Source organism: Helianthus annuus, chromosome 14 (assembly GCF_002127325.2).
Source record: "Helianthus annuus cultivar XRQ/B chromosome 14, HanXRQr2.0-SUNRISE, whole genome shotgun sequence".
Lineage (NCBI taxonomy): Eukaryota > Viridiplantae > Streptophyta > Magnoliopsida > Asterales > Asteraceae > Helianthus > Helianthus annuus.
In genome coordinates this window covers 22,193,651-22,211,198 of record NC_035446.2, presented here as the reverse complement: position 1 = coordinate 22,211,198, position 17,548 = coordinate 22,193,651, and the positions used below count along the sequence as shown (strand labels likewise).

General features: G+C 37.5%; 2 protein-coding genes across 2 annotated transcripts; both read left to right on the top strand.

Moving 5' to 3' along the window:
* Window positions 1–13,480: 13,480 nt before the first annotated feature.
* LOC110906491 lies at window positions 13,481–14,302 on the top strand. Its single transcript, XM_022151614.1, has one exon. The coding sequence runs from the start codon at window positions 13,481–13,483 to the stop codon at window positions 14,300–14,302; it is 822 nt and encodes a 273-aa protein (XP_022007306.1).
* A 301-nt stretch (window positions 14,303–14,603) lies between these two features.
* Window positions 14,604–15,107, top strand: LOC110906490. The gene has a single exon (XM_022151613.1). It carries the CDS (start codon window positions 14,604–14,606, stop codon window positions 15,105–15,107), a length of 504 nt encoding a protein of 167 aa, XP_022007305.1.
* Window positions 15,108–17,548: the final 2,441 nt, after the last annotated feature.

Genomic DNA, 17,548 nt, shown 5'->3' with positions numbered 1-17,548 from the left:
CTAGTTGTAACCATGAGTGTTCTTCTTAACCCGAGAACAGGAGTACGTACAAGGTTTACGTAGGTTTTACGTAAGTGCCCTTCTTAACCCAAGGACAGTGGTACGCGTGAGGTTTACGTAGGTTTTACGTAAGTGCCCTTCATAACCCGAGGCAGTAGTAGATATAAGTTTACGTAGGTTTTAGGTAAGTGTCCCTCGAAACCTGAGGACAGTGGTAAGCACAAGTTTACGTAGGTTTTACGTAAGGGTCCTTCGCGACCGAGGACGATGGTAGATAGTCTAGTAACAGTGTAAGTCCAAGTAATTGTTCAATCCCATTCCTTTAATCACATTCCCTACCCTCCGGGAATCCCATGCCTTGGTAAGAGTGTGAACTCACCTTGGTTTGCTCGGTATGCTAAAGTATGTGCTCACAGTTTGATCAATCCAATCCTAATAAGGTTTCGGTACCAGTCAGTTACTTACACACATAAATCACATATCTTTATTATGCAAGTATGGACAAGCTTGGCACATATTATTACGCGAGTTACAGCGAGTATTCAAGTTATTTACACCTTCACATCACAAACCCATATACCGTCATATCACATACTAACAGCTCATTTACCATTTACATACATATAGTTGGCTCACGTATACGTTCCTGTCACAATTTCATGCTATATTATCATGACTCATGGCTTACCACCTAAACCCGTTCCGGCCCACTAAGAAAATACATATGATCCAACACTAATAATTAAGTCCATGCACATTAATGCTTCGGCCCCTAAATCCTACTTCTAAATTACACCTACATTGTTTTGTTAATACAAATGCGGCCCAAATAGCCAAACCTTTTACCCGCGGCCCACAGATACATATAGTCCACAATTAACACCCTGCCTGGCCCAATGTACTGAGTCCAACCCCGTGCAGCCCATTACTCTAGCAGTCAACCCAACCGGCCCAACCAGGTTACTCGATACTGGGCCGTTCTAAATCTGGCCCAGTCCATTGGTCTACGCAGCTGCGCTTACCCACTCGGCCCGTTGCAGCCTATTGCACTGTTGGCTTTTGTTTTGCACAGCCCAGTTATCACTTATGGCCCAATTCTCTATACCAGCCCACATATTTGTGTAATTGGGCCACATATTGTGCGATGGGTTATAACACAGTGTCGTATAACAATTCAATTTCACACCCATCTCACCTATGCTCCACTAGATTACATCATCAAATATATATATATATATATATTCAAAATCATCCTATCTCTAATCATCCACATGATTGAAAACGTTAACTATAGTGTGCATAATCATAATCATATTTTAGCAATGTTTCGGCCCAATTGAAATTCATTGAAAGTTTTGAGTTGTCAGTATTATTAAATCATTGTTAGAGACTTGAAAGGTCCAATCAAAAGGCTCAATAGTGGTTATTAAGGTCCAATTAAAGATTAGTCTTCACAATTGTTTATCAAATCCTAAATATTCATGCTAGACATCAACTAATGGCACACCTATAAACCCTCACATGGCCACTGACAAAATCCTTTGCAACCATGAACACCTAGCCGACAATTCATGAGGTGATTCTTATCACTTTGGCGGCACCATCTAGGCTTTTCACATGCAAGGGTTAGATCACACTCATGTGTAATTTATGAAACCATGTGCAATAGTATTTATAATCACTATGCCTAGAATTTATGCAACTTACAACAATTACAATCCCATATACACATATCACGATATCACAAAAAAAAAACAAAAACCCACGCAACAATCAAGGTAGCACATCCTACCATTATTAGTCTATCGATAATCGTCAAGCCACACTTACACATCATTCAGCAAATCGTCATTCGGCCGTTTATTCACGATACTTTACGTTCAGATTCTTATCTCATATTCATGTTATAACACACATGTTTCTAATTCAATTCTACGATCACATCCAAACAACAATTAATTAATCATAACTAACAGGCTATCGCACTTACCGAATGCAGGGAGATGGTGTTTCGAAAGTAGAGAGCTCCAATGATAAGGGTTGCCGCCACTCTAGGAGAAGGGATTAGGGTTCTAGGGTTTTGCTTCCAAATATCATTGTGAGATAATGGAGTTTACGTACGATCTTGGGTGTCCCTATATTCGACTAAGTGGACCAAGCCCACTTGGGTTTGTGCTTCGGCTCAAAGGATATGGGCCGAGAACAGTTTAAAAACATAGAGAGGGTGTTCGGGCCAATACATAGAGGAGGTGTGGGACTTATCGCCGAGTGTGATTAGATTTCCTCTAATTATCATACATGTGTGCTTATACCATTAAACCATTTACTTAGAACCAAACCTATAAGTTATTCGAGTAACATTCCCACATTTTGCATCAACCACAAAGCGAGACAAAGGGAATCAGTACAGTGAAAGGACTCTTGAAATTTCGAGTTGTCACAGTAGCCATTATAATCATTTACATTATACAGATCAAAATATATAACAACCTATTAAATAATTAGTTGGTAATTGTTGATGGGCCTTATTACCCTTAAAACTAATTAGGGTTTCCACTTGGGTGCATATATAAGGAGACTTATGTAGAGGTTCTAGGGTCAGACACATAACCTAATTACTCTCATTACATCAATCGACCTCCTCTCCTCAACCGATTACCCTTTATCAGCTTTATCATCACCATCATTAGATTGCACCCTAAGGAGGAACCAGATCAAGCTGACAATCATGTCAAACACTGTTGCTGCGTCTCCATCTGGATTCTCTGCTGGCCTGTACTGATGCAATCAAAGGTATGTTTTCATGTTTTCCATTATGTCTAAACAGAACTGATCAACATTTAGTATATATTTTTTTTCAGTATGCCAATAAAATTTTTATTATTTAACATTATATTTTTATAAAAAGCAAATCACCAACGAATATCTTAAGTATTATTTTTAAAAAAATCATAGAACACTTTGCACATATGTAATACTTATATATAGACTAGAAAATTTGAATTAATTACATGGTTAATTTGTTCTTAATCTTGTGCAGTTTGAAAACTTTGAAAATGTATCAGACTAAACGAAATAAATATTTTGAAAACCCCAAACTAGTGATTGGGGGTAACAAGAGTTCAAATCATGCAAGATATAAATATAGAAGGAGCATGGGTATCGGACCCGATAGAGATCAAAGCATAATTCTTATCAGCCTTTAAATTAAAATTCAACAAACCAGTGGGTTCAAGGCCCAGAATCGGACCAAGAGATTTCAAACAGCTGGGTACAGAACAAGCTAGTAGCCTGATCTCACCTTTTACAGTTGAAGAGGTGCGCAACGCCGTTTGGGATTGTGGAACAAATAAATCGCCTGGCCCAGATGGAATTACATTCAAATTAATAAAATCATATTGGGAGGACCTGAAGGGGTCGCTTATGCAAATCATGAACCAATTTTTCACACACGGATCAATTCACCATTCATGTAGCGCCTCTTTTATTGCCCTTATACCGAAGGTACTAGATCCTATGATTCTCTCTGCTTTTAGACCAATATCACTAATAAGCGTGGCGTGGTGAATAAAATGATATCTAAAGTTCTCGCTAATCGAATAAAAGGGGTTATAAAAAGTATTGTATCGAATGCTCAGTCGGCTTTCATGTCGGAAAGAAATATTGTAGATGGTCCTTTGATAATCAATGAAGTGGTGGGTTGGGCAAAAATGTTGGTGCATACATCTGTCGACTTCGTTTTGTATCGAGTCTTAGATTAGATTGTATAGATCAGGGCATGTTATTCGAGAAAGTAGCATGTTTAGGATGTTTAAGATATTGATTTCGCTCCAAAGGCTAATTCCGCCCGAAATGTCATGTAGACATTTTCGAGTGGAATCAAATGTTTCTAATTCCGCTCCAAGTGTAATTGTGTCATTACGAGCGGAATCATGATGTTCTAGTTCCGCTCCAAATGGTCTGATGTTATTACGAGCGGAATCAGGACCCTATATATAGGTCCTCAGGAGCGAAATCAGTAACGCAGTTCATGTTTTCCATGCCGAAGTGCTGCCGGTGTGAGATTTGATTGTAAACAGCGTCAGATCAATACAATCAATGATTTAAGTGAAGATTTAGCTGTTTCTACCTTTGTTTCTTGTTTTCCGCACCCGAAACAGAGTAAAACTCCTCTGAACGACTCATTCGGGTCACTCGCACGATCCTACAATTGGTATCAGAGCTCAGGAGGAGGAGTTCTGCAGAGATTAGCTGGATTTCATTGAAATTTCTTACTTCTACACCTTCTTTCTTCCACAGAAAGAAATTTAACGGTCAAAATCGGACAATTTTTTCACAGACTGTGGAAAAAGACATACAGACAAACCTTTGAAAGTTTCACTGCTAAAATCGGACTAAAAGCGGACTAAATGGACCCCCGAACTGATTCCGCTCGAACGAACTATTTCTGATTCCGCTCGAGAAGTCTGATTCCGCTCCAAAGTATCAGTTTGATTCCGCTCCAGGTTGCTTTATTATGTCTGAAAAATTGATTCCGCTCCAAAGTTTTATCTAATTCCGCTCCAGGCTGCCAAACTATTAATTCCGCTCCAGACAACTAATATTTGAGATTCCGCTCCAAACTATTTTCTGATTTCGCTCCAGAATATCATACTTGTGATTTCGCTCCTAATCACAAAACAGATTTCGCTCGAAAGCTATTTGTTGTGATTTCGCTCGTAACTGCCATTAGTGATTTCGCTCAAGATTATATTCTTGTTAATTCCGCTCGAAAGCTACTGTTTTTTAAAAACGTGATACGTAATCATGAGTGAAGAGTTCTACAATGCGTTCGCTTCATCCCCGACTACTCCGGCTTCCATTGCTCAGAACATGAACTTGGAAAACGAGACCGGAACGTTACAAAAGCCCCCGAAACTGATGAGTATCGAAGAGTATTACGGGTGGAAAGACAGATTCAAAAACTGGGTTCAGGCAAACCATCTTAGGTCATGGGAATGTATTCTGAAGAAATATGTATTACCACGTACTGAGTTACAAGTTGCGAAAACAATTTCTGAGTTCAATGACAAAGAGCGTGATATGTACAAAAGCTGAAAAGATGATGATTAGTCTGCTTCAGCCAGCCATCAAAGAAGATATCTTCATATTGCTTCAACACGAAAAAACTTCAAAATCGATTTGTGATGCACTTAAAGTCAAGTTTGAGGGTAGTGAGAGCGTGATTAAGAGCAAGAAGGCGTTGCTCAAGAAAGAGTTTGATCTGTTCAGTAGTTTACCGGGAGAACATACGAAGAAGCTAATTGAACGATACTGCCACTTGGTGCGATCCATGTCAATGCTAAGTATAACAAAAGAGCCTGAAGAGTGGGTAGACAAGTTAGTTGATGCGTTACCGCAGAAAGAATGGGGAACTTATTTGATGATTCTGAAAAATACTAGGGTTTATGATGGATTGACTATTTCTTAGTTTATTGAAAAGATTGAAAGTCAGGATCTGGAACAGCAAAAGATCGCAAGGATGAACAGTCCAAGTGGTCAACAGGATGTAAAGATGTACTACAAAGGTAGTGTTCCAGAAGCTAAAAGAAGCCCGAAAATACAGATTGCATTCAGTGCTGGGGATTCAACAGAAAAAGTTGATCAGAGTTCAACCAAGAGCAGCAGTGGTTTTTCTTCATTTCCAAGCGTCAATCCTAAAGATTCAAATACAAGCTTTCATTCTCAAAGCACGAAAAATAGAAATGGTTATGTGATCCAGTGCAACATAGCTTTGAATCTTCCAGAGGGTCAGAGTTTCTCTGAAGAAACTGCAAAAGATCATATGGCTTTACTTGAATCTGTGTTACTCTCGTATGAAGGTTTAGTTACAGGGCGAATCAGGAATCCTATGCTCGCAAAGGAGGATTACGATCAGAGTGGTTTTTCTTCATTTCCAAGCGTCAATCCTAAAGATTCAACTGCAAGCTTTCATTCTCAAAGCACGAAAAATAGAAATGGTTATGTGATCCAGTGCAACATAGCTTTGAATCTTCCAGAGGGTCAGAGTTTCTCTGAAGAAACTGCAAAAGATCATATGGCTTTACTTGGTTCTGTGTTACTCTCGTATGAAGGTTTAGTTACAGGGCGAATCAGGAATCCTATGCTCGCAATGGATATCAAATGGTGTCTAGCCAGTGTTCTTAGACGAGCTGAAAATTCAAGCTTATTACTGGGAGAAATGACTTTCTTGATGCACATGTTTCTACTTTAGGTTTTGATAAATCTAATGTTACTTGTTTTTGATGCAGGGAAAAGGGTAATTTCAAGAGGGAGTGCAAGAACAGGGAAGCTAGTGGAGCTCAGAATCCATTCGGAAAAGACGATTACTACCGGAAAGCTATTTATCAGCAAGTGGGTCAGCAACAACTACAAGAACCGCAGGTGGCTCATGGTAGAAATATCGAGGATTCTAAGAGAGCATGTTTGGTGGATTTTAACTGGAACGACTACATATCACCAGAAAGCAAAATCTGTTTAGTCAATCAGGATGATGAAAGATTACCTGAAGGCTTCAGCTGGGATATGTTTGTTGATGAAAAAGGAGAGTTCAAAGCATTCATTGTTAAGATTGTTAGAGAACCAGATATGTTTGCCACATGGATGAAGTCTATTGGTGAGACTGTGAAGAATGTGGAGAAAGAGTATGTTGCATCTGATGAAATCTCAGAAAGTGCTGACGAAAGCTCACAGAGTTTAGATGAAAATTCACAAAGTGATGCTAGTTTAGTAAAAGAAGTTGTCGTTGATCAAACACCATCTGTTTCTGGTTCCTCGGATGATGTGTCTGAAAAATCAATTGAGTTTGATCAGTCACCAACTGATGATAGTAGTGACGATGAAGAAGAGAAACACATTAATATTGCAAAATCTCATCTCTCTCCTGAAAGTTTTCATTTTTATTTTGTAGATCGAGTGGAGAAGCTGAAAGAGAAACAAGCTGCAAAAGAACAAAAGAAAATGAAGACTGAAAGTGTTGCTGAAAAGGATGAGATTGTTCAAAAAGAAGAAGTTGAAAGCGTTGATGAGAAAATTGCTAAAACTGAGCAAAAGGGTGAAGCAGAAAAGGTGTCCGAAGTAGAGAAAGTTGTCGAAGTTGAGAAGATAATAGAAGTTGAAAAGATTGTTGAAGTCATCAAACCTTGCATAAAATGTTTAGAACCATGCAAGGAATGTGCAGTAAAAGATGAGATGATAGCTGAGTATGAAAAGAAGAAGGAGCAGTTGTTGTTCAATATCAATTACGTGAAGGAATCATATGACGTTTTGAACCGAACTGTAACTGGTCTTCAAAAGACAAATTCTGAAAGAGAACAAGCATTAACAATGATGAATGTTGTGATGATGTCAAAGTAGAAAGCTATCAATTTCTACATCGAAGAAAGTGCTAAGTGGAAGCAAGAGTTGGAAACCGAGAAGATCGAGAATGAGAGAATCAGAAGTTTATTGCAGAGTTATTCTAGTTCTGATTATCTTATTGATCGAATTTATCCGACCGTTGCAGGTTTTGAAGCATTCAAGGATGAAAAGACAAAGAAGAATGATACTGGTAAGAAACAGACTGTTAGCTATAACAAGTGTCCGCCTCCAATCTGGGAAGGTTATTCTCCCACGAAACCAAATGAGGAGCAACTTGAAAAGGCAGTCAATATAAAGTTAAAAACCGACACAACTGATGAATTACCAGAAAACATTGATGTCACTTTCACATCGTCTAACACTGATCATGAGTCTGAGTTAATCAAAAAGGTGGTCGATCAGGTGTTGGATATTGATGAGGTCTGAGTCAAAATCTGAGTCTGGAGGTTCAAGTTCGTCAGTCAACAGTCAAAAGTCGTCGGTCAAACAGTCCTATAGTAAAGAGTTTTTATTATCAAAATCGAATTTGAATGATGAAACATTCGAAGTAGTTTATACTTTGAATAATTCTGACAAATTATATTATAACAAAGAGTTTCCTATAAGAAGTGTTAAAACGGAATTGATTAACAAGACTTTCAAACTAATAGAAATTAATATTCCAGAATTGAAAGTTTTGAAAAATCTTGAAAAACCTAAAAAATACACTTCAAGAGTTCAACAACGTTTAAACAAGAAAAAGGGTTACAATTCTGGTTCTGGTTTTCAAAAGAAACCAAACCATAATGGTAGCTACAAAAAGAAAGGTTTAGGTTTTGTTCCACCAGAAAACTATAAAAATGAGAAAAATTCTAAAACAAAAACAGAATTTGTTTCAGGTGGAAGTGCCGAGGATGAACAGAAGAAACCGTTCTGGAAACAATCAAACCAGGAGTTTCTTTCTTAGAAGAAAAGGAATGGAACTGGAGTTTTTCATCCAAAAGAAACTCGAACCTGTTTCAAATGCAATGAAGTTGGTCATATTGCATGGAACTGTCCAAAAAATGCGATGGCAAAATAGGGAGTTTCTGAAAAGCTAAAAGAAAAGGTTGTTGAAAAGGATGAAAAACCAACTGAACAAGTCAAAATTTTTGAAAATTCCATTAATGAAGTTGGTGAGTGTTCAAAGAAAAATGTTTACAAAAAGAAAGCCAAAGACAGCCAAGTGTGGTTGTTAAGAAGGGTGATGAGAAGGTCAGCGATGAATCTGGTTCCATAAAGCCAGAAGAGCCACAGGTTGAGACAAAAGATTTAGTGAATGATGATGAATTTCCATCACTGAAATTTGAAGAAATTATAAAGAAAGTTGGCAAGGTTGAGATCTCGGATCAGTTTTACTCCGAGAAAAATGAGTTTGATGTTGAGAAAACATTCAATGGGAATGTTAAGAAAATTTTTGGGAAAATGCTTAATGGGAAAGCAAAAGGGGTTAAAGATTTTTACGGAACTAAAAAGGCAACTTTTAACCCAACAGAACAAGAGCTGAAAGAGCTAAAAACACCCAAGGTTGGTCAGACTTGGGTGGAAATTCTTTTCCCTTGAACATCTGACTATGCCGGAGATCCCAAGTTTGTAATCGTGGATCAGGAATCGGCATCATTCTAGTTTTTGAATAGATTGTTTGAAAGATTTTGAATGAGTTTAAATTTTACAGGTTGAAGGACTACGCCGGAGCTTCCAGGTTGGTAAGTAAGAAGCAGGAATCAGCATCTTTGATTGGTAAATGATTGTGTGTAGATGTTTGTTTCCTACATATGGTACAGGTGTTTGTATTTGTACAATTGGTACAGAGGGTGCATACTTGCATATGGTAAATCAGGGACATTAATTTGTACTTGATCTACTACAAGTGATTGATGAACAAAATGATGAACCATGCCTCTAACTTACAAGTGAATCTACAAGTGGTTATAACAAACTTATTTTCCGGAAAAATCATTTTGATTAAAACAAACTTAAGTGTTTTGAAATCTAAATGAGAAAATAGTTTGTTGAAAGGGGAGTTCTGATTGTTTATGCCTAGTGGATGGCGATTTGATGCAATTCGATATCGGTTGTCACTTTATATGTACAGTTTGTTTTTGAGTTTTCTGTATTTGGGTCAAGAGTTTAGATAGTTTTCAAATTTCCTTTTAAATGTGTTTGCATTTTAGGGGGAGTAGAAATTTCAGAAAATCCAAAAACATTAGAAAATTTGAAAAAGATAAAAACATTATAAAATGTAAAATGAGTTTTGTGGTGAAAAAGAGGAAATGATAGTACATCAGTGGACTGTCACAACACGCTAAAGAATTGGAATGTAAAATGTGATAAACAATCTTACTGCAGATGTGTTAGTAGGTTTTTGCACATTTAGTAAATTGTGACGAGATATAAACCTAAAAAGTTCAAACTTGCTTATTTCGTGGGTAACAACTTTTTGAATATATAGGTAACCCCTGAAATCTTGTTTGAAAGTTCCCTTATTCTGAGATACTAGGTCTTTATGCTCAGTGATATCTGGGGTATTATCCCGGGACTTCTGTTGTATGGAAATACTGACCAAGTCCCCGGATAATACTTTACGCATATTGATGCGTGTGTAGTGTGATATATTTTTGATGTATATTTTAAGCCCTTTTTACACTTTTAGCCAAGTTTTAAATTTATAAAACACGATATTTACTAACACTAAACACACATATGGGCAAGTGCACCTATCGTGGACGTAGTATAGTGTTGGTAAGATACCGAGGTCGTCCAAGGACACAAGAGCTTTTAGTACCGGTTTATCCTCAACGTCTAATCAAATCAAAATGTTAGAAAAGGTTTTTAAACTAAGAAAATAAAAACTAACTAAATGCTGAAAAATAAAAACAGATAAACAAGATGAATCACTTGGATCCGACTCGTGTATTAGTATAACCTTTGATTATTTTCGCACTTTTGCACTTGTTTAAGAGATTATCTTAGTTATTGTAGTAGGCCCCTCTTTTGAAGGCGACGTTACCCTCAACCCAGTAGTTTGAGTCAGCAAGGATACAATCCTAAAGGGTCGGATTATTGAAAGATAATGAATTAAGTTATTAATGCAAATTATGGTAGGCCCCGCTTTTGGCGGTGACGTTACCCTCGACTAAGTAGTCTGAGTCAGCAGGGATACAGTCCTAAATAGCCGGGTTATAGTATTAATAATAGTTAACTTATGAGGGGGTCAAAGAGTTTGGATCCCCGCCATCCAATACCTATGGGTATTGAAGGAGATCCTACTAAATTTGACCCAGGTCCCTTGCAGGACCTCTAAACGCTGAACAAGGGCAAGACCCTTACCAAACCGTTCCCTTAACCCCCGACCAGGTAGCCAACATACCTCCATATAGACCGTGGAGATATGAATGGTGAAAATCTTTTATTTTATATAGACAGTAAAATAATGCCAAGACACCACGGACAAACGATAAGGAAAGATCACCTTCAACATAAGCAACTAGTTATTAAAGTCATTAATACAAAACCAAATAAAAAATGCAAAAGATTAAAAATAAAAAGTATTATACTAAACACTTGTCTTCACCAAGTGATGTAAGAGACTTAGGCAAACATGGCCTTGATTGTCAAGAACTCTTACGATCAATCTTGGATCCCGAGACGACTCACACACTCTATGATGGACAATGGATGATGATGGTGGATGATGGTGTTGTGATGGTGGTGGGTGGTGGATGAAGTGTGAGAGAGGTGGTGTGCCAAGGGATGAGTTGCAATGAAACCAAGCACTCCTATTTATAGGCTGAACAGAAGGCTGGGCACGGCCCCGTGTCCGCTGGACACACCCTCGTGCCTGTCTGACACTCTCTCTCTTCATTAATTGTAATTCGCAATTACAATTAATGCGCCTGCTGTACTTTCACCACGCCCCCATGTCCGCTGGACACGGCCCCGTGGTGGGCAATAGAAGCTTCTATAGGTTTGTCTTTTCTGCTGCTTCTTGGGCACGGCCCCGTGCTGGTTGAGCACGGGGCGTGTTCAGTCTTCTGCCTTCTCTATTTTGCTTGGGAAGATGCTGTTGAGGGGTCGGGCAATCCACTTATGTTCCTTTTCTTGTATTTATGTTAGATTTAGCTGTCTTTTTGCTTCTTTTGTGAATTTGAGCTCATTTAATCCTGAAAATACAAAAGGAAGACAAAAACACTCTTTTTCCAACATTAGTACTTAAAAAGGGTTAGTTTTATGCCTCATTTGATGTAATTTATATGTTGCATTTTACATACATCACATATGCTTTACTTGTAAAGCCTTCCCTCAGCATAAAAAATGATTAAACATTGCAAAATGATAATCATGTGCTGTTGTAAAGAAGATCCCCAAAGGGGACCCACCCAAAAGTCGAAGCCGTCATCTCTCTGCGTATACGAAAGTATCGACCTGAGCTCTCACGGCCCTCGCAATTTAACCCCCTTACAGATATTATCTATGGTATACTCACCTGTAAGACTGAATATTGGGATCTGGATACGGGAGTATATTCAAGTGGTGGGACACGCGAATAAGTTTAAGTATCTAAAACATTAACATCGTATCTCGGATCAGTTGAACTTTGTATGAAAATTTAAGTGGACAAATATACTGACAATCTAGGTGAATTGTTTAAAACTTAAAATGAAATAAAGCTTAATGGTGTTAGTGACTCGTCTCATAAACTGATATGATCCTCTTACACAAACTCACAAAAATATTGTTTGTAAATATTTCATTTCTGCATTTCTTTATTTCTACAATTGATGTCTTTATTTTCTTTGTATTTCAAAAATCAAAAAGATTTTGGGTGTGTTTTAGCATAAACTTTTGAAAAAATTAAAAAAAAAATTCGACAACTGATGTTGGAAAGCTGATTTTCAAAGTCTTAAGTGCTAAATATGATGACATTGTTGTGAGGGGGAGTGTGTCTTGAACATCAAATGTGTTTTTAAATCGACAAGTGGTTCATCAAAGAGGATAGTTTCTTTTGAGGGAGAGTCAATGTTAGTGCATATATTCTAAATTGTTAAATGTGTAAAACTTACTTTGAGGTAGAGTTTATGCAGGTTAAGTATGAGCTGGATTATAGATCCTGAGCAGAACTAGAGCCAAGTTTTGATCTTGGAAATTAAAAGCCGTGGGATAGTAAGCTAGTTTGATCAATTCTAAGAAGCTTATGAGAGCCAGGTTATGAACCTGAGACTCTATGGATAGAGCTTGAGCCAGGTTTCGATTCTGTGGACAAAGTTAAAGCCAGGCAACTGTCATGAACCTGTGAAAGCCAGACAATGATCCTGAAGCAGATGATGCTGAAGAACTAAAGGAATGCCAGCATATCGCAAGGAGGAGTCTGAAGACATGTGAAGATGAGAAGAGAGAGTGAAGCCCAGAGACTGATCAAGGCTGAAGTTTGAGAAGACTCGACACGTAAGACTCGTCAACATCTGAGGGGGAGTCTGTTGGTGCATACATATGTCGACTTCATCTTGTATCGAGTCTTAGATTAGATTGTATAGATCAGGGCACTATATTCGAGAAAGTAGCATGTTTAGGATGTTTAAGATATTGATTTCGCTCCAAAGGCTAATTCCGCCCGAAATGTCATGTAGACATTTTCGAGCGGAATCAAATGTTTCTAATTCCGCTCCAAGTGTAATTGTGTCATTACGAGTGGAATCATGATGTTCTAATTCCACTCCAAATGGTCTGATGTCATTACGAGGAGAATCAGGACCCTATATATAGGTCCTCAGGAGCGAAATCAGTAACGAAGTTCATGTTTTCCATGCCGAAGTGCTGCCGGTGTGAGATTTGCTTGTAAACAGCGTCAGATCAATACAATCAGTGATTTAAGTGAAGATTTAGCTATTTCTACCTTTGTTTCTTGTTTTCCGCACCTGAAACAGAGTAAAACTCCTCTGAACGACTCATTCGGGTCGCTCGCACCATCCTACAAAAAAAGACCGGAAGACGTATGTTTGTGTTTAAGGCAGACATTGAGAAGGCATATGATACAATCAATTGGAAATTTTAAATCTTCGTATTAATGTATATGGGGTTCCCATCGAAGTGGAGAAATTGGGTGATGGGGATACTATTCACGGGGAGAGGTTCGATATTGGTAAATGGCTCTCCTACGGACGAGTTTCAATATAAAAGAGGATTAAGGCAAGGGGACCCTTTATCACCTTTTCTTTTTATTGTGGCTATGGAAGCTTTGCATATTTTGATGGTAAGGGCAAAAAATAATAATATGTTTTCTAGAATAAAATTGAATCAGCGCAAAAGTCAGCTTTACGGCATGGGTATATCGGAGGAGGAAATAGAAGGTATGGCATCGATATTTACTTGCAAGGCTAGAAAGTTCCCATTTATATATCTAGGTTTGAAGGTGGGTGCAAATATGAACAAGCTAGCGAATTGGAAAGAAGTTATTGACATGTTTAACAAAAGACTTTCAAATTGGAAGGCAAAAAACTTGTCATTTGCTGCCAGGGTCATTCTCGTAAAATCAATGCTCGACGATTTACCTAACTATTATATATCTCTGTACAAGTGCCCTATTGGAGTACTGAAGATACTGGAAGGGCTACGTAGGAAGTTCTTATGGGGCGGATGTAATTCAAATAACAAAATAAGATGGGTGAAATGGGAAAAGATTGTGGCATCGAAAGATTTCGGAGGCCTCAGCATAGGGAATATTAGAGATTTGAACTTGGCTTTGTTGGTTAAATGGTGGTGGAGACTGAAAATGGAGCCAGAAAACTTATGGGTGAAAGTGATAAAGTCGATTCATGTTAGCCAAAGGAAGGAGGAATCAATACCGATAAAAAAAATCTCTGCCTTGCATATGGAAAAATATCGGTGAAATAGATAAGGAGTTCTCAAAGAATAATATCGACATTGCAATAAGTTTAAGAAGCAAGGTGGGGTTGGGGAACAATACTATGTTTTGGGTTGACACCTGGCTAGGGATTGACTCGCTGAAAGTGCAATTCCCAAGCCTGTATCAACTAACTACCAAAAAGAAGGCTCTGGTAAGTGAGTGCTATCGGGTAATTAACGGAGGGAAGATCTGGGATTGGGCATGGGAAAGGATTCCAAGCACTGAAATAGAATTACGAGAGCTAGATAATCTAAACATTTTATTGAAATAGCAGACAATATCAATGGACAGGGACGTGTGGTATTGGAGTAACTACGAACAACATGAGTTCAACACGAAAATCGTGAGACAGGCTTTGAGTCAACAAATTGACCTGAATGTTCCAGCTTTTGAATTTCATTGGAATCGATGGACAACAAATAAGAGCTTAATGTTTGTTTGGAGGGCAATAGAGGAGAAAGTTCCTACGGCAACAACTTTAAGAAACAGAGGGATGAACCTCCCAGACGTGATCTGCAAGACCTGTGGGGCAGCAGACAAGACCGCGGCTCATGTCCTCATCCAGTGTAACTTTACAAAGAGAATCTGGGAAAAGATCATAAATTGGACTGGGATCCCGATGGTAAATACGGAAGGAAGCATAAAAGATCTACTGCAGGAGCTGAACGAGCTACAGAGGAGTAAAAACGTGAGAAAAGCAATACACGTGATCGCAATTCAAACAATGTGGTTACTTTGGAAAAACAGGAACGAAAAGGTTTTTTCAAATAAACAAGGTGCGGCATGAATGATTATAGAAGAGATCAAAGAAGCTTCATTTCAAGGTTTGAAGAGGAGATCAAAGTTCAGTTCGGTATCAAGACAGGAGTGGTGGTATTTCAATGTAGTATTGTAATTTTTCAATTCTTCTTTTCAGTTTTCTTTTTCTTCTTCTGTTTTCTGTTTTGCCGTTTTCTGTTTTGCCTGGGTGCTTTGTTTCTTTGGCTTTTTACGTGGTATAAAGGTTTCGTTTGCTATTTAAAAAAAAACTATATAAATATAGAAGTATTTAAAATAAATTAATTTGTCAAAGAAATAATAATAATGTAGAAATTCACTAGTTCATTAGACAAAAGAAATCTACATTTAACATGCATATACATACGTACGTACATACATACATACATACATACATACATACATACATACATACATACATACATACATACATACATACATACATACATACATACATACATACATACATACATACATACATACATACATACATACATACATACATACATACATAGTATAAGGTTCAATAGGGAACACTAAAAAGTGGGAACTGAGAAACAGTATATATTTAACATGTTAAGTATATTTTAAAAATTCAATTTAAAATACTAATTTTTTTCTAAATTCTTTTCGGAGCTTTTGCATACAAAAATGTGTAGAAACTATTTTAATAAAAAAATCATTTTTGCAAAAAATTTTTTAGCTTTTTTATTGTTTTCTAAGAAAATGTTTTTTTTTTAGTTTTTTGAATTTTTTTTATTAAAAAAAACTTCTACATCTATTTATATGCAAAAGCTTCGATTTTTTTTTTTTTTTAAATTGATTTTTAACTTGTTAAATACATGGTTCCCCGGACCCCTTATTTTTGGGTGTACATGTTTTGTCCCCAGTGGCGGAGCTTGAACGGAAACTCAATGGGAGCCAGACTCTAGAAAGCAAAATAGTTGGGGACCATACTTTTAAAAATCTAATCTGTTATACTAAAAATACAAATTTTCGGAAAAGTTAACACTACGCGCCAAAAATCGGCGGATGCCGGGCACCCTCGGGTCTCCTTTATCCTCCGGCCCATGTTTTGTCCCATCTGGTGATTATAAATATTCTAATGGATTGCATCGATTTTTGTCAAGAATATTATCCTTTTGCTGTTGATAGTTGAATAACACCTTTCATCAAGTATTTTTGTCACTATGGTCATAATTTTTCAGTATGGAAAATAGAGAGTATGAGAGTGAATTAATAAGCAAATTATTATGGAAAATTTCCATAATAATTTGGTTATTAATTCACTCTCATACTCTTTATTTTCAGTTGGGTCGTATTATTGGCATACCTTGGGGGATTAAATCGACACCCTCAATACGTATTGTATAGGTCTATACGATGCGTATTGAGGTGGGTTCAAACTTCTATGCCTGCCAAAGGCTGCCATTGTCCCCTACCAAAAAAGTAATACGCATCGTATAGGCCTATACGATGCGTATTGTGGGTGTCGATTTAATTTTTTAATTTTTGCAAGGTAGTTTCCTGTCACGCGGTAGCTTTCCGTCACGCGAACGAAGAAGTAACACTTTGGACATTTGTTGGTCTTCAAACATCTAGGAAACATTATTTGAGAATACCCCTTAATTTATCGAAGCTGTCGAATGAGATCCTCCACTGTTGGGTTATCATCTTTCAACCCCATTTTCCCTAAATTTATCGATTATGTTTTTCAACAGGAATGTAATGCAATGATTCCTCTCAATTGAATAGACCGACACTTGCTTCATAGGACTCACTTGAATCATCTCGGATGTAATACCAATACGTTTAGCATCCGTGCCTGCTTGAATTGTCAAAAGCAAAGGATAATGAAGATGAACATTGTATTTATCACGAAAGTACTGAACAACCGAGATAACAGCTCCAGTTTCATCAACTGCAATTGGAATTGATCTTGGAACAACATACTCTTGTTACCATCAATAATCTTGGAATTGATCTTGGAACAACATACTCTTGTTAACAACGGTTCTCCAATTACAGATCAATAAAGGTTGCAGTTTGCAGATTCAATCTTCATTGCTTCATTAAAATTAACAAGACGGTCTCTTTGCTTCGTTCACTAGAACTATTTGTGTATGCATTCTTAGGGTTTTTATTATTTGATCAATGGAAGTTGAAATCGGCTTTGAAACCGGACGGAATCTACGAAGAAGTAACACTTTGGACATTTGTTGGTCTTCAAACATCTAGGAAATAGAAATTTTGTCGGTGTAGTTCCTTAATTTGAGTTCCAGGAAAGATTGGAAACAATTTCTCCGTCGCTAATTTCTCCACTCACTTTGAAATCGAACAGTTTCTTCGTAGATTCCAACAAAGTTAATATTCACTGTGGTGGATGCAAGCATAAAGTTAGAAACCAGTTGTATTGAACCAACATTTCCTTCAAACATTCTAAACACTACA